General features: G+C 41.5%; 1 protein-coding gene across 4 annotated transcripts in view; it reads left to right on the top strand.

Moving 5' to 3' along the window:
* The window catches only part of DDX6 (DEAD-box helicase 6), a 34,023-nt gene that overhangs the window by 4,797 nt on the left and 5,324 nt on the right, over positions 1-23,902 (top strand). For all 4 annotated transcript variants that reach the window (XM_055130833.1, XM_055130832.1, XM_055130831.1 and 1 more), the window contains exons 3-13: positions 3,200-3,263; positions 4,255-4,359; positions 9,681-9,810; positions 11,600-11,746; positions 12,917-13,011; positions 15,986-16,108; positions 16,434-16,562; positions 17,369-17,485; positions 19,436-19,499; positions 21,014-21,115; positions 23,195-23,377. In XM_055130833.1, the coding sequence (XP_054986808.1) occupies positions 3,200-3,263; positions 4,255-4,359; positions 9,681-9,810; positions 11,600-11,746; positions 12,917-13,011; positions 15,986-16,108; positions 16,434-16,562; positions 17,369-17,485; positions 19,436-19,499; positions 21,014-21,115; positions 23,195-23,370 (1,252 nt within the window). In that variant the 3' untranslated portion in view covers positions 23,371-23,377. The remainder of the gene's footprint in view (positions 1-3,199; positions 3,264-4,254; positions 4,360-9,680; positions 9,811-11,599; positions 11,747-12,916; positions 13,012-15,985; positions 16,109-16,433; positions 16,563-17,368; positions 17,486-19,435; positions 19,500-21,013; positions 21,116-23,194; positions 23,378-23,902) is intronic.

Here is a 23,902-nt window from a genome sequence, read left to right as displayed (position 1 = left end):
TGGCCATGCTCAGGGGACCATATGGGATGCTGGGATTTGAACCCGGGTCGGCCGCGTGCAAGGCAAACGCCCTACCCGCTGTGCTATCTCTCCAGCCCCTCTAAATTATAATTTATCTACTAAGTATGAATAGGCTAGCTAGTTTAAATTTTGTATATGGTGGTGGTGGGGATTGATCCCAGGGCCTCCAGGGCCTCACGCTGGCAAGACATTCACTATACCTGTGGCACCCCATTTAAAAATTTTTTTTTTTTCGTTTTGGGGAGGCTTCCCCATCGTTGCAGCGATCTGTGCAGGGGAAGCTATGCAGTGCCAGAAATGAAACCCAGGGCCCTGTGCATGTTACGAATGCACTCCAGCCCTTTGAGATATGTCCTGGCCTGACTTTTAAATTTTGTTTGGGGAGCACACTCAGTGGTCATGGCTTAGTCCTGGCTCTGCGCTTAGGAATCGCTTCTGGCAGGCCTTTGGGGACCTTTTGGGGTGACAGCTCAAATACAGGTTGGACACGTGCAAGGCAAACACTCTACCCCCTTAACTGTTGACAGATCCAGCCCAAATTTTTTGTTCTGGGATCACATCTGTGGTACTCATGGCTGGCTTCTGGCTCTGCATTCAGGGATCACTCCTGGTGGTGCTCTGGGTGCTAGGGATCGAATCCCAGTTGGCAGTGAGCAAGGCAAGCACCCTGCCAGCTATACTATCTCTGCCCCCTTTTGAATTTTTCAGGATAGAAACAAAGTTGTACTGTTTTGTTTCCAGAGTATTTTCTACTTAAAGTTCGCTTTTAGACAACAGTGAGGTTTGTTTTCTGCTTTACTTGGGATGTTTCTTTTTTCAGGTCTGGCTCATTTTTATCTTTTTTCTTTTTGGGTCACCCCCAGTGATGAATAGGGGTTACTTCTGGATCTGTACCCAGGAATTACCCCCTATGCTCAGGGGACCATATGGGATGCTGGGAATCGAACCTGGTTTGGCTGTGTGCAAGGCCGTTGTGCTATTGCTCCAGCCCCAGGTCTGGCTCATTTTTAAGTAACTTTTAAGTTTCTTCACTTCCTGGATAATAAAATCTTAACTGCCTAGATTTTTACGTTTTATCTTTTTAAGAAATCGACTATTTGGTAAATTTGACAAGGTAGCAAGCTGGCCTGCATAATGTTCCCATGATGGTTGCGCTAAGAAACTTTAGGCTTGAATGTCTTTGAAATTGATACCTTTGTTAGAGCATTTTATACTGTAGGCCCTAACTGTTCAGTACACATTCATCTTTCTAAATTAAAACTCTTAGAGATGCTTTGGGAGCCCTGATGATGTGAGTAGATATAATGGAATTGGCAGAAACTTCAACTTAATCACCATATAGTTGAAACTGTTGTTTACTTTCTTGACAATCTAGTAGTTGCTTTGGGTTTATATTTTTTATTCAAACCCAGGATTTCACACATGCGAGGCAGTATCACTAACCTCTGTCCTTGGGCCAATTTGAAGCTCATACTTGGTGGAAAATGTTTTCCTTTTGTTTGTTTTTATTATGATGTCAAGCATCCCCAGTGAAAAAGGCTTAAAAGGATACTCATTAGCAGTTAATACTGGCTAGAGATAGAACTCCTAAGTGGCCCTGGGTTTGATCCCCAGAAAGACCTCCCCCTTCCCAACATGAAAAAAAAATCCCAACCCAAAGCTAATAAGGACTCAAAGATAGCCTGAAGAGATAGAACATATACCTTTCATGCCTGAGGTCGTAAATTTAATCACTGTCACTGCATGACCAGGTTCACCCACCACAATCAGTTGTTCCAGTGACCATCCCCCAGTACCACTGGACCCAAGCAGCACCAGCGCATTGCAGATCTGAATGTTGAATCATCAGGTCCACACTTCCAGGTCAAGCAATTTCTGGAGTGGCCGAGCGCCACTGGAGGAGTTTCCCTATGTTTTTAAAAAGACTAATGTTGGAGCTGGAGCAATAGTACAGCGGGTAGGGCGTTTGCCTTGTACACGGCTGACCCAGGTTCAGTTCCTAGCATCCCATATGGTCCCCTGAGCACCGCCAGGAGTAATTGAGTACGAAGCCAGGAGTAAGCCCTGTGCATCGCCAGGTGTGACCCAAGATGCAAAAATAAATAAAAAATAAGATTAATGTTGAGGTATTTTGTCCGCTCCTGTGCTGATTTTTCACATGACTTGTATAATTCTTTTTTGTTATTTTCATTTTGGGCACCATACCCAGCTCTGCTCAGGGCTTACTCCTGGCTCCGTACTTGGGGATCATTCCTGATGGGGTGAGGAGATCGTATGGATGCTGGGGATCGAAACCAGTTCTGCCACATGCAGAGCAAGTGCCCTACCTGCTCTAGTATCTCTCTGGCACCGGGTCTGAACCTTTAGAGCCCTTGTTTTTACTTGTCACCAGAAGGAGAAAGATGCTGACAAGAGGTTATCCCGAATGAGAGGGAGCCTTGTCCTATTTAAAGGGGTTAACTACTTGATCTTAAACTTTATTACTTTCATACAGAAAGTGGGAACCAGCTTTGCCAAAGCTTTCAGTTTTTCAGGAAAAGCCAGAACTGGACTTAAATGTGAATTGTAACTTTTTTCCCCCTTTCTTTGGTTTGTTTTTGTGCCACACTATGTGATACTCAGGGTTCAGGGAGCGCTTCTGGTGGGGATTGGGTGACCAAAGAGGGTGCCTGGGGTTGAACCCGGGTTAACTGCATATAAGGAAGTAGTACCCTGCCTGCTGTGCTCTCTCTCCAACTCTGAAATAGAATTTACCAAGGTAGCTAATCTAACAGGGCTCCAGAAAGAGCTTATAGGGCTGCAGTACATGTGTTGCATGCAGGAAACTCAACTTTGGTCCCCAGCATTGCACATTTCCTGAGCACAGACCCCAGAGTAGCCCCTAGCCGTGCTTGGTACATGTCCAAAACCCACAAAGCATGCTGCTGGTCAAACAGAATGTGGGGTATCGATTGCACTATATACAGTAGTGCTTCTCTTAAGAGACTGGGTGCTTTATACCCTTCTATTCTTGATTTCTAAGTTTTACTAAATTGTTTAAGTGAATGGCAATATGTTAAGCTTATTGTCATTTTTCAAATTTATCGAGATGAGGTTTGGTTTTTGTTTCTTGCGCTTTTTTTGGTGTAGAATAGTGATGCTAAGAATTCTGGTACTTCATTAACTCTGTTCTCTTTAGACCTGGTGATGACTGGAAAAAGACTTTAAAACTCCCTCCAAAGGATCTAAGAATCAAAACTTCGGTAAGTTGACTGGAAAATTTAAGTAGGAAAATAGTGCAGAACTAAAAGTGAAGTTACTTGTATGAACAGCAGGCATTATTTACTCTTAAGTTGAAATGATTGATATTATGACTGATGAATTTCAAAAAAATTTTTATCACTGTACTTATAAAATTTGTAATATGCGTACATGTTACATTATTTGCACACAACTTAATGTATAAAATATTTCTATAGAATATACAATTTATAGAATGCACGTATATAATCTGACTTTGAATATATATTAATATAAAAGTATTCTATTAATCTATATTAATAGAATACTTTGATGATTTTTCAGTCATTTTCTCAAAATTCTCTTGCTCTTTTCAGTGCTGTAAGATCAGGCTAGGTATTAATCCTGTTTTGGGGATCAGCAAAGGAAGATGAAAAATTCTTGTAGCCTGATGTCCTTCCATAGTTATTTGGCAATAACTGGAAATACTTTTCATTGCCACTCGTGGACGATGTGGCAGAATGAGCGATTATAAATAATTCTTTTCTGGCTCCAGATCTCAATCCTGAGCTTGAGAAGTACTGGTATTAGGCTAGGATGCTTATAGGCAGTGACTCACATTTTCTGTTAATTGTCACAACATGCTTCTTCCTTTCAGTTCTTAGGCTGGTAACTAGAATGACCCTTGCCTCAAGCATTTTATTGGGGAGCAGGGGGATAGAGTAATGCTGGAGAGAAGAACTCAGGGTTCCATCAGAACCAGATTTTTATCCAGTCATGTGAGTGCAGTTGGCTGGAGCATGGGTTTTGCGTGCAGGAGGCCCCTCTTAGGTAGATCCCAAGCACTGTGCAAAATCCTGAGCCCAGCCAAGAAGGATAACTAACAAAGAGCAGTATTTCCCAACTGCAGTTGGGTCTGGGCCCTCCACACAAAAAAAAAAAAATTAGTCTTTTAGATGGATTTAAGTGTGCTTGTCAAAGGAACACAGTTAAACTTGATGCTTTTGTTCTTAGGATGTGACCTCCACGAAAGGAAATGAGTTTGAAGATTACTGTTTGAAACGGGAGTTACTGATGGGAATTTTTGAAATGGGCTGGGAAAAGCCATCTCCTATTCAGGTATTGTGGGTTTTTTTTTTTTTATCACATATAATGAGTTAACGTTTCTATTTGATCTGTGGAAATGATGTAGCATGTGTTTCCTAAGAATAGGAATATTCTGTAAATAATGTACAGTTAACTAGTTTAGCCTCAACAGTAATTTTACCTTAGCCGTCATTGATCATCTAATTTTAATTTTTCCTTTTTAAGGTATGTTTTGGTTTTAGGCCACATCCATTAGTGCTTGGGCTACTCTTAACTTTGTGCTTGTGGTTGCCCCTGGCGGTGCACAGGGGACCAAGTGCTGGCAGGGTTTGAACCCAGCCTTGGTCTGTTTAACTCTCTTTCCTCACCTTTTTTTTTTTTTTTAATCGGACATGCTTGGTTTGCTGTTTGTCTATTATTTCCATGTGATTAAATCCAAGTTGCACATTCTTTGTCAGAATATGGCAAAAGTCATGTTACAGCCTTTTCAGATTATCAACCTTTGGAAGTATTCAGTGACCGTCTATTCATCGGTGGTGATTTTGGTTACCTTGTCAAGGTGCTGATTTTATATTCATGATTACTGCTTTCTTCCTTTCTTCTTTGAAACTAATAATCAGTCTGTGGGGAGCACTGTGCAAGTTTCCTACTCTTCAGAATATCCCCCACTAAAGAGTATTGTGTAATGGAATTTTTATTCTGAAGGAATAAATTCCTGACTCTAGTACTCCTTCCATATTGAGGCCTATAAAGAGTTTTCCTTTCTCAAGATATACCGTAAGTGGAGACAAATAAATTCCTCTTTTTTGAGGGGGTGGGGGGTAACCTGCAAGTGAAGCTTGACACATGATACTCAGGGACCATGTGATACTGAGACAGGAAGTTGGGGTGTGCCCATGCTAGGCATGCACTTGAGTTTCAACACTCTCCCTGTGTAGTGTTTTCTCTCTCCCCCAGCCTTGCATTGTTTTCAACTGTCCCCAGTATTTTTGAAATAATCCCTTTTCTAGCTACTGTTTTCTGATACTTTTTATTTAGAGTGTTTTAACATTCACAATTGAGCAGATGATTTCCCATTAAAGTTTAGTCTCCCTGTTAATCAACATCCTCTGTAAAGTGATGCATTTGTTATAGCTGATACACTGATACATTATCATAGTGTATGTCCTATGAGCTGGGGCAAGTGTGTAATGACACACCCTCGATTATTCCATAGGGAATAGTCGCAGTGTCTGAAAATTCACTGTGACCCACACATGTACTACTCCTCCCTGGTTCATTTTTCTTGAGCATTTTCTGGCACAACATGATTCCAAACTTACGTCTATAGACTGATACTCCAGCTTTGCAATCAGCCATTCTTTCAAGAATCCCTAATTCCAGTTAGGAGCAGAGACCAAGATCTGAGTGCAAAGTGCATTTATTGTTTCTTACCCCTTTCAGGGGGTGGGGAGACAGGGATATAACATACTCATATAAACAGATTTTTTAATGAGTCATTTTTCTTTAAATTGATTAAGTTCCTTTTGGGGGCATACCTGGTGGTGCTCAGGGTTTACTCTTGGCTGTGTGCCCTGGGGTCAGCTACTTGCAAGGTAAGCATCTGTACTATCCCCAGACCAAGTGAATGAAAGTCCTATAATATGCAGCACTTTTTCATTGAGCAAACAAATATTGAGCAAACATGTTTCTGGTTTTTTGTAGAGATAGTTTTGTCTAATTCACTTTTGGGGCCACATCTGGCTGTGCTCAGGGCTTACTTCCGGCTCTGCAGTTAGGGATCACTCCTGATCCTGGGGACCATATTGGGTATAGGGATTAAACCTGCGTTGGCCAAGGCAAGGCAAGTGCTTTACCAGCTGCCCATCTCTCTGGCCCAAAAAGTTTTAAATACTAGGAATTCTGTGATGGCCAAGATAGATGGGGTTTCTACCCTCACAGTCTGGTGGAGAAAGCTCATCCTACAAGTAATCTCTATGTAATTGAAAATTGAAGCTGCACATATATGAAATTATTTAGGGATGATGGAGTAACTTAGAAGAAATTATGTTCCAAGGAGAGAACCTGGGGTAGCCATTGCCTAGATATGAGACTGTACTTTGTAGACAAACTAAAAGAAGTTTCACTGTATGACTGTCATCCCATTGCTTATCGATTTGCTCGAGCGGGCACCAGTAACGTCTCCATTGTGAGACTTGTTACTGTTTTTTTGCATATCGAATACGCCATGGGTAGCTTGCCGGGCTCTCTGAGAGGGGCGAAGGAATCGAACGTGGGTCGGCCGCATGCAAGGCAAATACCCTACCCGATGTGCTATTGCTCTAGCCCAAAAGAAGTTTATGAGTTGGGGCTGGAGCGATAACACAGCGGGTAGGGCATTTGCCTTGCATGTGACCGACCCGGGTTCGATTCCCAGCATCCCATATGGTCCCCCAAGAACCGCCAGGAGTGATTCCTGAGTGCAGAGCCAGGAGTAACCCCTGAGCATTGCAGGGTGTGACCCAAAAACAAACAAAACAAAGAAGTTTATGAGTAGAGAAAGTATCATGGGAAGATTATGCATCATTTTGTAAAAAATTGGGAATAAGAGAAATGCCACTGGCATGGGTTCAATCTCTGGCACCCCCATATAGTCCTTCCCAACTCTGCCAGGACTGTCCTGAGTACTGCTTTTGGAGGAGTTGTGCCCCTCCAAAATTTGAAAAAATTCATCATTAAAGCAATTTGAGTGCAAATATTAAATACATTTAGGAGACTGAGGAGACGGCTCAAAAAGTTATGCTTTGTATAATAAGAGATCCTGAAAAGTCTTATTTTAGTTTTTTGGTGTCACTTTGAACCAGAAGGATGAAAAATCTTGTTCTTAGAGACTGTTATCTTTCAACTTTGTAATTGCGTTATTTATTTGTACAGAAATAAGCACTCAAAATTTCAGTTGTGTTTTTGCTTTGGGCCACACTGGTGATGCTCAGGGGTTACTCCTGGCTCTGCACTCAGGAGTACTCCTAGTGGGGTTCGGAGGGTCATATGGGATGCCGGAGATCAAACTTGGGTCAACTGTGTGTAAGACAAATGCCCTGCCTGTTGGCACTATTGCTCCAGCCCCCACGGTTATATTTAGATTACTATTTAGACTAAACTTTATTTACATTTGTGTACTAATTAATTGTTGAAAATCACTGCTCAGGAGAACTATCGTTAGCTGTTAGGAGAATACGTTTTTTTGTTTTCTGTTTGGGCCTCACCTTGCCGGTATTCAGGGGCATCTCTTACTTCTGTCCAGGAGTGACTCAGGGTGGTGCCCAGGGGTACCCTAATGCGTCCTAGCTATTGTGGCCATGTGCAAGGCCAGTGCCTTACTTCCTATTCTGTTTGACCCCAGGAATATGAACTTTTAGGTTAGACTGCCAAAGTTTAATTCCATCTCTGTTCTTAAGTTCATATACTTATCTAAGCCCTGGTTGTAGTTTAAAAATTGAGATAGTGGGGGCTGGAGCGATAGCACAATGGGTAGGGCGTTTGCCTTGCATGCAGCCGACCTGGGTTCGATTCCCAGCATCCCATATGGTCCCCCAAGCATTGCCAGGAGTAACCCCTGTGCATCGCCAGATGTGACCAAAAAGGCAAAAAAATAAATAAAAATTGAGATAGTGTCATAGGGCTATTATGAAGACTGGTAAATTCTTGAAAATATGCGTGGTACAGTGCCTAGTCATGGCAGATGCACCATAAATGTTACAAAGTTCTTACTTCACTAGTAGTTTTATGGGAAAAAAAGAAGTTAGCAGACTTAATTCTTACTCTTAATTCCTTCCCCTCTTCCCTCATTTTGCTGAAATGCAGCCTTACCAGGTGTTGCACATCTGGTTTCTGTGGTCACACTCAGCCCTGCTGCTCACTGAAATTTGTGCCTCCTTTAGTTGTCTGAGCCTGGCTTAAACTCTTGCTTCATAATACTTGATCTTCCTAGGAGATAGTGACAAGGCAGTGGATGTGGTGAACTCCCTGGCTGCTGATTGCATGGCTGCTAAATTTAGGAGACAAAATGATCAGTATATTTTATTTTAGGGTCATACAAGGCGGTGTTTAGGATGTACTCAGGTGCTGAGGGATCACTCCTGGCTTTGGGGAACCATATGCAGTGCTAGGGATTAAACCTTGGTCAGCTGTATGAATCTGTATACCTTAAGGACATGCTCAATTGGTTTCTGTTCGTGTGTGTATGGGGGAGGGGTTGTGTTTGGTGGTGCTGGGTGAGACACATATGATGGTGTGGGTTAAACCAGGGCTATCCAACTGCAAGGCAAGTGTGCCCACCCCTGTATTAGCTTTCTGGTCTTATTTTGTTAATGTTTTCTCTTTAAACATGTTTGAGTTGGTTTGGTTTGGGAGCCACACACACCCAGCTGGGCACAAGGATTTATTCTAGCTCTGTGCTTAGGGATCACTCATTGAGATGTTTCTGGGGGGGCACCAGTATATGGTACTGGGGATGGAACCCTGATAGTCACATACAAGGCAAGTGCCTTAACTCCTGGACTGTCTCTCAGGCTCTTGTGAAAGTTCCTCAAATGGCTGAGCACATGTTTGGTGTGTGAGGGCCCGAGTGCAGTTATTAGCACAGTTAAGGGGTTGAGAAAGAGGCTGGAAGAGATGAAGAATAAGACACCAAAATTCAAAGAACTCATCTTCTCAACTTCTCAAATTTCACCAGAGCCCATTTGACTCCTGTGATTTGAGTTTTAGGCAGAAAAAGTAATTCTGGCTTGGTGCTTGTGCTCACGTGCTCACTTGCTCAGAGACCATGCTGGGGTGGGGATGAGTCCCAGGTGCTCATGGCATACGCTCTGACCCTTCGATCAGTTGCCCCAGCACAGATTTATAGTGACAGGTAAATGTCAGTTCCTGGGGCTAAACTTTTCCAGCCAGTTCTTATTGTGCAATGAGATGTTTCAGCTACAGTTTTTCAGTTTTCAAAATGTCTTCTATAGGGCCAAAGCAATAATAACTTGCATGCAGCTGACTCTGTGTCTTTCCTTGTCCTGTGTATACACTTCTATAAACAGATTTTTTGGGTGGTGTTGGGGTTTTTTTTGGGTTTTTTTTGTTGTTGTTGTTTGGTTTTTTTTTACATTGGGACATAAGTTAATATGCATTCATTGAGCAGTTCTGCTAAATACTGATTAATAATGGTGGTGATACTGATTGGTCCTTCCAGTTTATTTGCTTACTACTTATTTTTGTTTAAAACCTGCAGTACCAAAGAGGTATACCTTCAGTCTAGTTCAGGGAAGAGATGCTTATATATGCTTTTATTCTCAAGTTTGCATTATCTTGTTTCTTGTCTCTTTTAGGAGGAGAGCATTCCCATTGCTTTATCTGGTAGGGATATATTAGCTAGAGCAAAAAACGGAACAGGCAAGAGCGGTGCCTACCTCATTCCCTTACTTGAACGGCTAGACCTGAAGAAGGACAATATACAAGGTTAGTTGTTTGTTTAAACCTTGGAGCCATGCAAAAGACATTATCATTTTTTGTCAGAATTTATAAAATTTGGAATTAGCATTTATTCTTTCTTAGAACATCGGCCCAATTTTGTAAAATTGATTTCTGACTTTTTGAAGCGATCTCTGCTTTCCAAAGTACTTTAAAAGGGCCAAATTGAGTACAAGAGTTAAGGCACTTGCCTTCCATGCAGCTAACTGTTTTATCCCTGGCACCACATATGACCCCCTGAGCACTGCTGTTGTGGGTTCAACCTTCCCTCTCCCGCCGCCCCCAAATACTTACATAGAGCACACACAGGGGCTGGAGTGATAGCACAGCGGGCAGGGCGTTTGCCTTGCACGCGGCCGACCCGGGTTCGAATCCCAGCATCCCATATGGTCCCCTGAGCACCGCCAGGGATGATTCCTGAGTGCATGAGCCAGGAGTGACCCCTGTGCATCGCCAGGTGTGACCCAAAAAGCAAAAAAAAACCCAAAAACATAGAGCACACACAGTTTGGCCAACATTCCAGTAAGATACCAAAATAAGCCCTACAGCTGAGAAAGCTGTATGAGAAATAAATTTATGACATTGCTATATTGCTACTTAACAGACCATATAGGTGAATGCTTCTTGTATTACTAGTCTGTAAAAACTAATTTTATGGATTAGAAATGTAAGCGTTAAGGCAATACAAAGAAATGGATTCTCATAGTTGTGCCAGTATTTTAAACTCACAGGTTTAAGTTGGTTTTTTTTTTTTTTTTTTTTTTTTAAAGAGGGCGGCACAGCCAACTGTGCTAAGGGTTTGCTCCTGGCTCTGTGCTCTAGGATCACTCCTAATGATGCTGTTCTTATTTCAGTTTTAAACTTTGGGAACTATGAGAGGCGGGGAGAGTGCCCATAAAGTAAAGGAAGAGAAATCATGCACCCTATGCTGGGATGTGGACAGCTCTAGAATAAAACAGCCGATTAACATTTTTTAACAGCATTCGTGCTGGATAGCTATAGGCACTTCCCCCACACACACACAAGGTGGAAGTATTTGCACACTCAGAAGTGCTCAGGGTTTATTCCTGACTCTGCATTCAGTGGTCACTCCTGGCAGAGCCCAAGGGACCGTGTATGGTGCCTCAGATTGAATACTGGTCAGACATGTGTAGGGCAAGCGTTCTACCCAGTCACTGTACTCTTGCACCAGCCCTTGGAGGTATTTTATTTTTGCGTATTGAGTTCAGTCAGTCTTACTAAAATATGTTTGGGGTTTATGATTGGAAGTTTATGAGAAAGGTTTATAAGCAAACAAGGTTGATATAGCACTATTACAGAAGAAAAATCAGTGCCATTATATTAGGCTCTCTTGGGCAGAGGCGCTTATTGTTGGTTTTTCATTTTTTGGGTTTTGGTGTCAGGTAGCTCTTGGCAGTGCTTGGCTACTGGGGACCATATAATGCTTGGGTGCAGCGTTTGGAATTAAACCCAGGCCTCCAGCATGCAGAACATGCTTAGTAGCTTTGACTTACCTCTATAGCTCAGGGGATTCCACTTCTTTTATTATTTATTTTATTGTGTAGTGCTGGGGATTGAACCCACACCTTGGAGCCAGGCAAGGGCTCTCAGTTTTGTGCTTCACTTTGAGATTTACTTACGACTTCTAAAGTAGACTTTTTATGATTCACTTTTTTAACATGTCTTAGGTATATTGCAAGTGGCAGTATTTCTTGTGCTTAAACTCTTAAAAATACATGTTCGTTTTTTTTAAATTCTGTTACTTGGTATTTTTCAGCAATGGTGATTGTTCCCACTAGAGAACTTGCTCTACAGGTCAGTCAAATTTGCATCCAGGTCAGCAAGCATATGGGAGGGGCCAAAGTCATGGCAACCACAGGAGGAACCAATTTACGTGATGACATAATGAGACTTGATGACACAGGTAGGAAATAACTGATAAAAGCTGGTCTGCCTACCTCTGCAGACAGTCATTTTCTCAGTAGCTTATTAAAATTTTTTTAAAATCTGTGTTTTTTTAAATAAGGACTGATATCCTGCTGGGGCTTGTGGGGGACATGCTGTTCAGGGGTTAAACTCAGCTGTGCCGAGTATATGCTTTGCCACTTGAGCCATATCTCCAGCCCCTAAGAAGTTTTGCTTCTTAGGGTTGATTTTTAAAAAGACACAGGGAAAGATGAATAAATGGTTTTCATTCAAGAACAAAAGGCATTGATATAAATTGAAAGGAAATTCAGCCTTACTGGGAATTCTTAAAAATGTAAGTTTAAAAAAAAAAATAAGGACTGGTATTGTGCCTAATTGGCAAGACAAAAATAAATTTAATGAATAATGTAGATTTTGGGAGAATAAGCTTGCAACGTGGGAGTATAAATTGACACAGCTGCTTTAGTGGGAAATTGGGTGTCAACGTTTTGAATTTATAAATATTTTTTCAAGAACCGTTGCTGAAAAACAATAGGTAAATACGGTTTTCTATCATATGATTTGTAGTACTGAAAAATTGTAACTTAAATGTCAGGGAAGATTGATTTACTACTTTGGGGAATATTGTGAATAAAATTCCAGAGTCGTTAAAGAACAAAGCTGATGGGCAGTCATTTTCATGAAAAATTCCCCTTAATGCTTTATTGAATGAAAGATAACAGCAAGAATGAGATCCTTTTATATACAATCATGTGTAGAGTAATAGAGTTTTTAATATGTTTTCATTCTTCCTGTGCATAGTTAATTTATCTCATTTAATCTTTTGAAGAATCTTCTGAAGGCCATTGCTCTAGTTGAGACAAGCTAGCTATATTAGAAGCCTTGTGTGACTATGTTCATTAGGGATTTCATATAAATGGAACATTCCATTTTTTAGAAAATTGTAAACCACCTACAACTCTAATAAGTAAAAGTCCACCTACAAGTGAAAGGTGAAATATTTTTCTAGCCAACGTAGGTGAAGTAGAACACTCCATTCTAAAATACATCTTTGCCTATTTGTGAATCCTTTCCTCTACAACCTGTCTGTGAATGACCTAGTAAACATAAACCTTATCCCTGTACATGAGCTGAAATTAATAAGAGTGTCTGTTCTGATTTTGTACAGTGCATGTGGTGATAGCCACACCTGGGAGAATCCTGGATCTTATCAAGAAAGGAGTCGCGAAAGTCGATCATGTCCAGATGATAGTATTGGATGAGGTAATGTCTGTTTGGAGATGAGCATCATTTACAAGGCTTGTCTTGCCCTTCAAAGGAAATAGAAATAGGCATTAATAATAGTTGTTCGATCAGCTTTGTGTCTCTTTTTAGAGATGTCAGATAAAAGTTTTGAGTTGTGGGCTGGAGCGATAGCACAGCGGGTAGGGCGTTTGCCTTGCACGCAGCTGACCCAGGTTCGATTCTTAGCATCCCATATGGTCCCCTGAGCACCGCCAGGAGTAATTCCTGAGTGCAGAGCCAGGAGTAACCCCTGTGCATCGCCAGGTGTGACCCAAAAAGCAAAAAAAAAAAGTTTTAAGTTTTTGTTTTGTTTTGTTTTGTTTTTGTTTGTTTTTTTCAGGAAGTCAAAACAATTACGGGGGCTGGAGAGATTGTACAGTGGTAGGGTGCTTTCCTTGAACACAGCAAATCCTGTCTTAATCTCTGGCACCTTATGTGGTACCCCCAATCCACCAGATGTGATCCCTCTGCACAAAGCCAGGACTAAGTCCTGACCACTGTCAGATATGGCCCAAAAACAAACCCAGAAAAAGCATAACTGCAAACCAAGTGTCCTAAGTCTGTTTAAATTTTTTGGGTTGTTTTTTGTTTGTTTTGCTTTTGGGTCACACCCAGCCACGCACAGGAGTTACTCTTGGCTCTGCACTCAGGAATTACTCCTGGCAGTGCTCAGGGGACCATATGGGATGCTGGGATTTGAACCCGGGTTGGCTATATGCAAGGCAAACGCCCTATCCGCTGTGCTATCGCTCTAGCCCCATGTTTAAATTTTTTTTTGTGTGTGTGGAGAAAAGCAGTTGTAGGTTTTAATGAACCCTCCCTTAGATGCCCTCAGTGTACCTGGACACAGGCCCTCCCACTCCCTATTCTTTTTAGCTCTTCTGCTGAAGAATTTGACTTCCATGGTGAAAGATTGTTTCTGGAGCTGTCCTTTCCCCAAAACTTGGTCACATCCCCATCACACCTCATCAATGATTGGAGTCCCTACAGTCTTGTTTTTAGCAGCATGAACCCCCATCTGCCCACTGACCAAGGTCCACATTTTGTAAAGATTGACAGTTGGGCAGAAGCTTTGATTTTTCTTTCAGTGGTAATGCTTCATCCCCACTTTCTCAAAGTAACCTGCATGACCGACAGCATTTCATGGAAATGCTCCATGTTCTTATAGTAGATTTTCTATGCCATCTTCTCAGCTTAAGGGACTTAGGTCAATCTGGTACATGTCACTAACCTGCTGACTGTTTATACTGTGAGGTCCACGGCTAGTGAATACAAGATCATCAGCTACTCTTTGTGACTCTAGCCTTTAGCCTTGAGAGTCTCTGTATTTAGTTTAGTGAAAGATATTTAAAGGCAGGTGATGTCTCTAAACCCTCATTTAGTATATACTTTTATTGTCTAGGTTCTGTTATACTTATATTCTTACCTGCTTGTTTATTTTTGGGCCATACCTGGATGCTCAGAAATTAGTCCTGACTGTGCACTTAGGAATTAACTCCTGGTCGTACTCAAGGGACTATATGGGATGCCAGGGATCAAACCAGGTCTGCCACGTGTGTAAAGCAAGCGCCACATTGCTGTGCTATTGCTCCAGCCTCACTATATTCTTACCAATTTATAAGTGACTTATAAGATAACTCAGGGGCATGAGAGATGATAATAATAACAGTGAAGGAGCTGGTGGCCTGAGCACCGCTGAGGTGGCCCAAAAAACAGGCAGTATAATAGTACAGGCAGTAAGACACTGTCCTTGAATGTAGCTTTGTCAGCAGTGATCCTGGTTGGATTCTTGTATCACATATGATGACCTAAGTACCATGAGGTCCCTCTGGAGGTAACCCAAAGTCCCATTCTTCCCCTCCAAAAAAATCAGACTTATTCCTGTCTGTGTCCCTGGGATCATCCATTGTTTGGGGGTCACACTGGTGTTGCTAAGGGCTTATTCCTCGTTTTGCACTTAAGAATCGATTCTGGGGGCTGGAGTGGTAGCACAGCGGGTAGGGCGTTTGCCTTGCATGCGGCTGACCCGGGTTCAATTACCAGCGTCCCATAGGGTCCCCTGAGCGCAGAGCCAGGAGTAATCACTGTGCATCGCCGGGTGTGACGCAAAAAAAAAAAAAAATTGCTTCTGGTGGGCTCAGGAGACCATACAGGGTGCTAGGGATCGAACCCAGGTTGGCTGTATGCAAAGCGAAGCACCTTACCTACTGTATTATCTCTCTGGTCACTCATCAGTTGTTTCAGAAAACAGTATTACCTAAGAGAAGAATGATGTTTTAGAATGCATGCTTTCCCCATTGTGTCTGTTTTTTAGATAGCTATATTAAGCTATTCTTGGTAAGGGAGTCACTGAGCACGTAGTGTGATGCCACTGCACACACATGAGCCCATCGTGACAGCCCCAGTATGGGATCTCTGGAGAGGGAAAATGAAAAAGTGGGGCCAAAAAGATAAGGTCTGGGGCACATGCTTTGCATACAGAAGACCTGAGTTGCCAACACCGCATCTCCCAAACATCAGTGTGACCCCAAAACCAAGTAAATAAAAGAGCCCCTACAGTGAGTAAAAAAATTCTAATTTTGAAACCATGAAAATTGAAATTCTGAGTGGCTAATTTCTTAGCATAGTTAATAAATGAAAGATAAAATTTCATCCCAGGTAGTTTAACTCTAGAGCCTGTATTTTTCTATATCATACCAACTCCTCAGTGAAAATAATATTACAGTTTCTGTTTGGGAAACAACATCCTGCTATGAAACATTTGTTACAACTACATAGATTTTTTTCCAGAAGAATGGGTGTTTTTCCTCTCCTTTTGAATCACTCAAAATTTCTCTTTGTCATTGACCTCTGTAGTATTGTAGAGACCTTACATTTAGATGCTATAGCATCATTAATCTGATCCCTTAATACATTTCATTGTGTTCAAGATTTTCTTCTCCTTGTATTGCAGGCTGATAAGTTGCTGTCACAGGATTTTGTGCAGATAATGGAGGATATTATTCTCACGCTACCTAAAAACAGACAGATTTTATTATATTCTGCTACTTTTCCTCTTAGTGTACAGAAGTTCATGGTAAGTATAAATCTGTACTAGAAGAATGCTCTGATTCTTGTGCTCATGAGTATACACTCTTATTCATAATTACGCCCTGTTATGAAGTCATCAGGCTGATATAGCCATTGATAGTAGATAAATTTTAGATAAATTGATTATGGCATCATCCTGTGTGTAAAATACATAGTAGTTACTTAGTTGAATCTGAACCCTTCTCTATTTTAATAGTTTTTTTCTTCCGTGGCCAATGACGTGTTTTGGCAAGAGATGTATCCCTTAGAACATGAGTTTGTCAATGTTTGGTGTTTAAGACACACTCTAGTTTAAGATCTCTTTTCTTTAGAATTCCCATTTGCAGAAACCCTATGAGATTAACCTGATGGAGGAACTAACATTGAAGGGAGTAACCCAGTACTATGCGTATGTAACTGAGCGCCAGAAAGTACACTGCCTCAACACACTTTTCTCCAGGGTGAGTAAAAGGCTTTTTTTCCAGGCAGTATCCACAAGGGACTTTCAGTTATGGGCATATAATTGATAAGTCATATATACTTTTTTTTTTTTAGTAAAATTCAATGTAGTTTTAATTACAGGTGATTCCTATTAGCCACATATTTTGTGTTTACAAACTTTGCTTATCAGAATTTATTTGTAACTCAAATCAATACTTAGGAAGTCATTTGGAGATATGTGCAGTCTGACGGAAAATTTTGATAATTGGATATTCTCAGTTGAAGTCAAACAAGGCAGCGCTTCTTAGTGAACGTTCTTTTCTTTGGTCTATATAATTCCCGTTTCTGCAGTTTTTGATTGGTGATTTCACATTGAAGTGGCCCCTCAGCACAAGACTAATGTGCATGACAGAGAATGAGTTTTGATAAACTCCTTGCAGGCATGCATTGTAATGCTTTAGACTGAGTCGATCAGTGTCTGTAAGCAGTAATGTGCAGTCTCAGAGAGCCTTACCTTGTACTTCTCCCTCAGTGGACAGCAGTAGTTCTGCATTTGAAGTGGCTGTATGCGATAATTACCCATAATAATGAGATTTGACTGTATGTTACTGCTGCTGGCAAAGATGGCTTTAAGCTCTGCCCCCATAAATAAAGTTACTATATAAAAAATGTTTATCTCTTATGAGAATCTGTTGAAAATCGTGTTTTTATCCTGTCCTGCCAGTTAATATTTTCAAGATCTGACAAAAGTAAAATATATGTACAGATTTTTTTTTTTGATTTTTTTTGTTTTTCTTCTAATGAATTTCCTCCCCCCATACTTCAGCTTCAGATAAACCAATCGATCATATTCTGTAACTCCTCTCAACGAGTTGAATTACTAGCCAAGAAGATTTCTCAACTGGGTTATTCTTGCTTCTATATCCATGCTAAAATGAGGCAGGTATGTATAAAACTTGAACTTGCACAGAATTTTATGTATTTGTTTTTTTTTTGTTTGTTTGTTTTGTTTTTGTAATTGAATATTAACAGTTTTAAGTGCCCTGCCTTTTGTGGGATTGCTTTTGGGTTTTTTGAGTTTTTTTTTTTTTTTTTTTAATTCTTTAGGCACAGAAATCATTTTAATCTCTCCTGGGGTTCAGTTTTCTATCTCTACAATGAGAGTAATAATAACAGTCTTACAAGGCTAAGAGGATTGAAGTAATGTTTGAGTAGATAATTTGTAAACTGACATGCATGATACATATTTATATATTAGACTTTATTCCCTTCCTAAGGTAATTGCTAGATATGGACTATTATAATGAAACTGTACTGCAATTTCAGCGAGTCACTATAGTTAGTTGTAGGATGTAACTCAGTGGTAGACACGTGCCTTACTTGTATAAGGTCCTGGATTAAACCCTGGCACCACCAAAAATAAATAAATTTAGTTCTTTAGTCACACTGATTATGTTTCAGTTGGCATATTACATAGAAAGAGGAGCTACTGTTTTGAAAAGTCCAGATACCAAACATATGCATGGTTGTAGAAGGTTCTGTTTTGTTGTAGCGAACCAGATTTCTGATGTATCTCTGTTGCCCCTCAGTCCATGTTTTCTTTTTCTTTTCGCCTTTTTTGTGGGGGTGACATGGGGTGGGTGTTTGGGCCACACCCAGTAGTTCTCTTGGCTTTGTAGCTCAGGAATGACCCCTAGTGGTGCTTAGGGAACAATGTGTGGTGCTGGGGATCAAACCAGGGCCCATATGATGCCAAGCAAGTGCCTTCCTGTACTGTCCGTCACCCACACTCTTTGTTTTGTTTTGTTTTTTTGTTTCTGCTTTTTGGGTCACACCCAACGATGCTCAGGGGTTACTCCTGGCTTTGCACTCAGGAATTACTCCTGGCAGTGCTTGGGGGACCATATGGGATTCCGGGGATCGAACCCAGGTCGGCTGCGTGCAAGGCAAACGCCCTACCCGCTGTGCTATCGCTCCGGCCCCACCCACACTCTTATTAAACACTGCTGTAAGAAAAAGGATGCATCGTGTAAATAAAAAAAATTCGATAATAACAAAAAACAAAAAGAAGTATTTGTTCAAGTACAACATTATGAAATTTTACTAAATGGAGGTGGAGGGGCTGAGGAGATTAGATTGTTCTCAAGGCTGGTGAGTGTGCATTGCATGTGGGGTCCTTAGCATTGTCAGCAATCACCTGAATGTCAGAATGTCATAATTCAAATTATTCTAGTGTGTAATTTTTAGAAATTATTACAGGAAATAAATAGTATTAAACTCTGAAAGGAATACTTTGGAATGGAACAGTGTTGCATTGGGAAAATTCACATCTGGGGCTCAAAGAGACAGTATAGAGCTTAAGGCCTTGCAGGTGTCCCAGCAACCGTGGTTTGAATCCTGGCACTGCTTATAGTTCCTCAAAAACTCCCTCTTCGAGTATTACATGCTCTCCCCACCCCTCCCCCAAAAAAAGAAGAAAAGAAAAAACAGGACTGGGGGAATAGCTCCCAAGACTAGAGCATATATTGGAGTTGGTTTGGTCCCTAATACCACATGGATCCCCATGCACTAGGAGGTGCCTAAGCTCCCTAAGCATTAAGCTGGGTATGTGTCAGATACCCAAAGAAAAGCAAAAGAGATAAGATAGTATAAGGTTTAATGCAGTCCCTTGCCATGTGCCTGTGGCTATGACTCTGGTTTGAATACTGGCACCATATGAAGTTATGTGTGTTGAATTATTTGGGTAAATAAAGTTTCAGTACAAATAAATGGGTAGTAGAAGTTAAGGAAAGAAATTTAAAACAAGTATATTTCTACTTGATAAATATCTAATAGTGAAATAAAGGAAATTTTCAATTACTCAATTAAATCAAAGACATCACTTTGTTCTTAGGAACATCGAAATCGTGTGTTTCATGATTTCCGAAATGGCTTATGCCGCAATCTTGTTTGCACTGGTAAGTATTTCAGACTTTTGTTTCTCACCGTACTTTTGCTCTTTTTTTCCCGACTTCGGTAGAATTTATGACATAACCAGTTTACCTGGTGGCACTCAGGGGACAGTATGGAATGCCTGGAATCAACCTGGGTTGGCTGTGGGCAAAGCAGACACCTGACCCGATGTTCTATTGCTCCAGCCCCACCCTACTACTACTTCTGGAAATTTTGAATTTGAGAGTGAGAGTTCATTTCTGAATTCTAGGTTCTGTATAGGCACATTAAATTCTAGGTTCTGTATAGGCACATTAAGTATGCTTGATGTATCATTTATATTTGTGTTTGCCCCTCTTAAGCCTCAGCTTGAGGGTATGTGTGTTTTCTGAATTGTTCTAGCTTACCAGAATGAAATATATGTCATCCACAAAATGATATTTTATAATAGGCTGCATGTGAAAAAGAGGGAGTGACAAGGATAAAGCTTACAGGGGTAGAGTATATACTGGCAAAGTTCTGAGTCTCATCCCTGACACTGAATGGTCCCCAAGTTGACTCTAGTAACCCCTGGCACCACAGGGTCTCAAGCATTGCTGTGCTGGTCCTGAGGACTGAGCTATCGAGATCCCCATCTCCCCTCCCCCACCCCATCTTAAATTTTTATAGGTGAGGAATACCTGGCTAAGGTGGATTCAGAAGAGATTTAACTGGATTCATGTGCTAGATGAGTTTTCAGACTTGCAAAGAAATTGGGGGTGGGAGGGTGAGGAACCACAACCACACCTGGCAGTGCTCATGCAGTTTTAAGGATCACCAGCATAGAAAGCATGTGTTAGGCCCCATTAAACTCTTTCCAGCCTCAAAAGAAGAGTTCATTCATTCATTCTTTTATTTATTTATCTTTGCTTTCTGGGTTATTCCTGGCTCTGCACTCAGGAATTACTCATGACAGTGCTCAGGAGACCATATGGAATGCTGGGAATTGAACCTGGGTTGGCCGAGTGCAAGGCAAATACTCTACCTGCTATACTATAGCTCCACCCCCAAAAGAAGAAATTTTAACGAGAACTGGTGGACCATAGAGACAGTATGGTCTTAAACATACCTCATCTGGGTTCAATTTCTGGCACCCTATGTGGTCTCCTGAACCCGCCAGGAATGATCCTTGAGTGCAAAACCAGGAGTAAACCCTGGCATGAAAGGTAATGACAGGGTCTGGGCAGATGACTCAGGACAGAAGCACACTTTGAAAGCAGGAGACTCAGGGTTTGATCCCTGGCACTGCATGTTCTCTTGCACACTACCAGGTATGGGGCCGCGCACCCCAAGACTCCGTCCCCCCACCCCACCCCACCCCACCCCCGCGCAAAAAATAAAAAAGACTGGTTTTCGAATTCATTTGAATTGCTGAATGAATAAACTTAGTTTACTCTAGAAATATATATTAGAGTAAAATAGGACCAGAATTCACATTTAAATTGGTAGATTTAATGGCAGTTGTCTCTCTCTCTCTCTTTCCCCCTCTCCCCCCCCAAAGATTTGTTTACCCGAGGTATTGATATTCAAGCTGTGAATGTGGTAATAAACTTTGACTTCCCAAAGCTGGCAGAGACCTATCTCCATCGTATTGGAAGATCAGGTAAGCAAAAGAAAAGAAAGACGTTCTTCCTGGAAGTGTTTTGAGAAATTTAATCACTAAATGCACTAAATGTTGATTGTGAAAATAAAATGTGGTAGCAGTGAATTAAAACTGAACTTTGATGTTTAAAACTAATTTCAAATTTGAGCAAGGATGCATATTAAGAAGTGCTGAGGCGACCATGTAGTGCTGGGGATGCAACCCAGGCCCCCCACATGCAAGACACATGCTCCTTTGTGCTGTCTCGCCAGCCCTTGTTCCTTTTTTTTTTTTTTCTTTTTGGGTCACACCTGGCAATGCACAGGGATTACTCCTGGCTTTGCACTCAGGAATTACTCCTGGCAGTGCTCAGGGGACCATATGGGATGCTGGGGATTGAACCCAGGTTGGCCGCGTGCAAGGCAAACGCCCTACCCGCTGTGCTATCACTCCAGCCCCCCTTGTTCCATTTTCTTTATCCATGCACCTGTCAGTGAATGCTCGGGGTTAATTTCAAGTCTTAGTCGTTGTAAATAATACTGCAATGAACACAGGCTGGGAGCCATTTTGAATTAATTTTTGCATGTGGTATGAAGTAGGGATCAAGGTTCATTTATTTCTCCCATATGGATACTTAATTTTCTCCCATCATTGGTTTAAAAGACATTTTTTTCACCAGAGGATTGCTTTGACAACTTTGTCAAAACCAAATTATTATTATTATTTGCCAGGAGTCATCTCTGAGCACAGAGCTAGTAGGAGCCCCCAGACATTGCTGGGTGTAGCTCCCAATCCACACTAAAGTTAATTTTGTTCTACTTTCTGTTTGCTTACATTTTATTACTGGAGTTTGGGGGCCACACCCAACAATGTTTAGGGACGACACCAGCTCTGTGCTCAGGTGATGCTCCCGGGACCATGTGATGGCAGTTATTAAATCAGAGTTGGCTGCATGCAAAGCAAACTTCTCAAACCCTGTACTATCTCTCCAGCCGCTAAGATAACTTTTGAAAAGTTTTTTGGTTTATTTGTTTTTTTTTTTTTTTTGCTTTTTGGGTCACACCCAGTGCTGCTCAGGGGTTACTCCTGGCTTTGCACTCAGGAATTACTCCTGGCGGTGCTTGGGAGACCATATGGGATGCCGGGGATCGAACCCAGGTCGGCCGCGTGCAAGGCAAACGCCCTACCCGCTGTGCTATCGCTCCGGCCCCTGAAAAGTATTTTTTGAGGCAAACATCCAACTGCTGTGCTATCGACAGCGTTAGGGCGTTCGCCTTTCACGAGGCCAACCCATGATTCCTTCGCCCCTCTCGGAGAGCCTGGCAAGCTACCCGTGGCATATTGAATATGCCAAAAACAGTAACAATAAGTCTCTCAATGAGAGACGTTACTGGTGCCTGCTCGAACAAATCGATGAGCAACGGGATAACAGTGACAGTGATGTTAAGAAGAGTTGGAATACTAAATCCTTATTAGTTTGGATAAAATTCACAAATGTTGGGACTGGAGCAATAGCACAGCGGGTAGGGCATTTGCCTTGCACACGGCTGACCCGGGTTCGACTCCCAGCATCCCATATCGTCCCCTGAGCACACCAGGAGTGATTCCTGAGTGTATGAGCCAGGAGTAATCCCTGTGCAACGCCGGGTGTGACCCAAAAAGCAAAAAAAAAAAAAAAAAATCACAAATGTTAATTTGTTTTGGCAACTTTAGGCACAAATGAACATTAATGTGGTCATTTGATAGGTGAATAGAGGAACGGAAGATAGTACAGTGAGTGGGGAATTGCCTGGGCACAAGGCCTGGGTTCTATCCTTGGCACCCCTATATGCTCCCCAGAGCCTGCCAGGAGTGATCCCTGAGCACAGAGCCGGGAGTAAATCCTGAGCTTATATCTCTGCGTGTGTGGCCCAGAAACAAAAAAGGTGAAAGAGAGTGCCTTTTGCCTGAGTGAAGCCTGAAGTTATCATAAGAAGTTGCATGCACTAGAATAGCACTGGTAAATATGTAATCCTGTTTGGTTTTTCTGGTTATAGATTTGCAAAGTGCGCCTTCATTATTCTTAGCACTTTTCTATTAATAAAAATGTTTTTTCATTAGGTCGCTTTGGTCATCTTGGCTTAGCCATCAACTTGATCACATATGATGATCGCTTCAACCTAAAAAGTATTGAGGAGCAGCTGGGAACAGAGATCAAACCTATCCCGAGCAACATTGACAAGAGCCTGTATGTGGCAGAATACCACAGCGAGCCTGTAGAAGACGAGAAACCTTAACAAGCATGTGCGTACCCGCAGTAGCTAAGTGAGCAGAATATTTCAAGAAAGAAATCAAGACCCTCTTTGCTGTGGACATGTGTACCACCATTCATAATAGTAGTGGAGGGTAAACACCTGTTGGCATAACAGGAAGCAGGAAGTTCCTTGGGTAAAGTGGTCTCATTAGAGAATCCATAAGAGATGTTCTTGGATGAAGTCTTCCTAACTGATCTGATAAAGGAGTAGTACTGAAAACCAATCTAGGCTTTCAAAATAAAGCAAAAAAAAAAATCTTTCTTAGCAGTTGTGGATATTTTCTACTCTTTCCTTTGCCTGTATCAGTCAACCCTCTATTAGCATGCACTCTTGGAATTAACTGTTCTTTTGTTGTTGAGGGGGTGGGGGAAGTTTATTGTAAAGGAAAAGGAACGTCCCAACCAGGGAGGGACTTAGTATAGGACTAAATTCAGAGATTAATGTTTAAAGTGCTCTGTCTGGTTTTACACACTTTCATCTTTTGGCATTAGAAATGCTTAAAATAAGATTCTGT

Source organism: Sorex araneus, chromosome 3 (assembly GCF_027595985.1).
Source record: "Sorex araneus isolate mSorAra2 chromosome 3, mSorAra2.pri, whole genome shotgun sequence".
NCBI lineage: Eukaryota > Metazoa > Chordata > Mammalia > Eulipotyphla > Soricidae > Sorex > Sorex araneus.
This window is presented reverse-complemented; position numbering and strand designations above follow the sequence as displayed.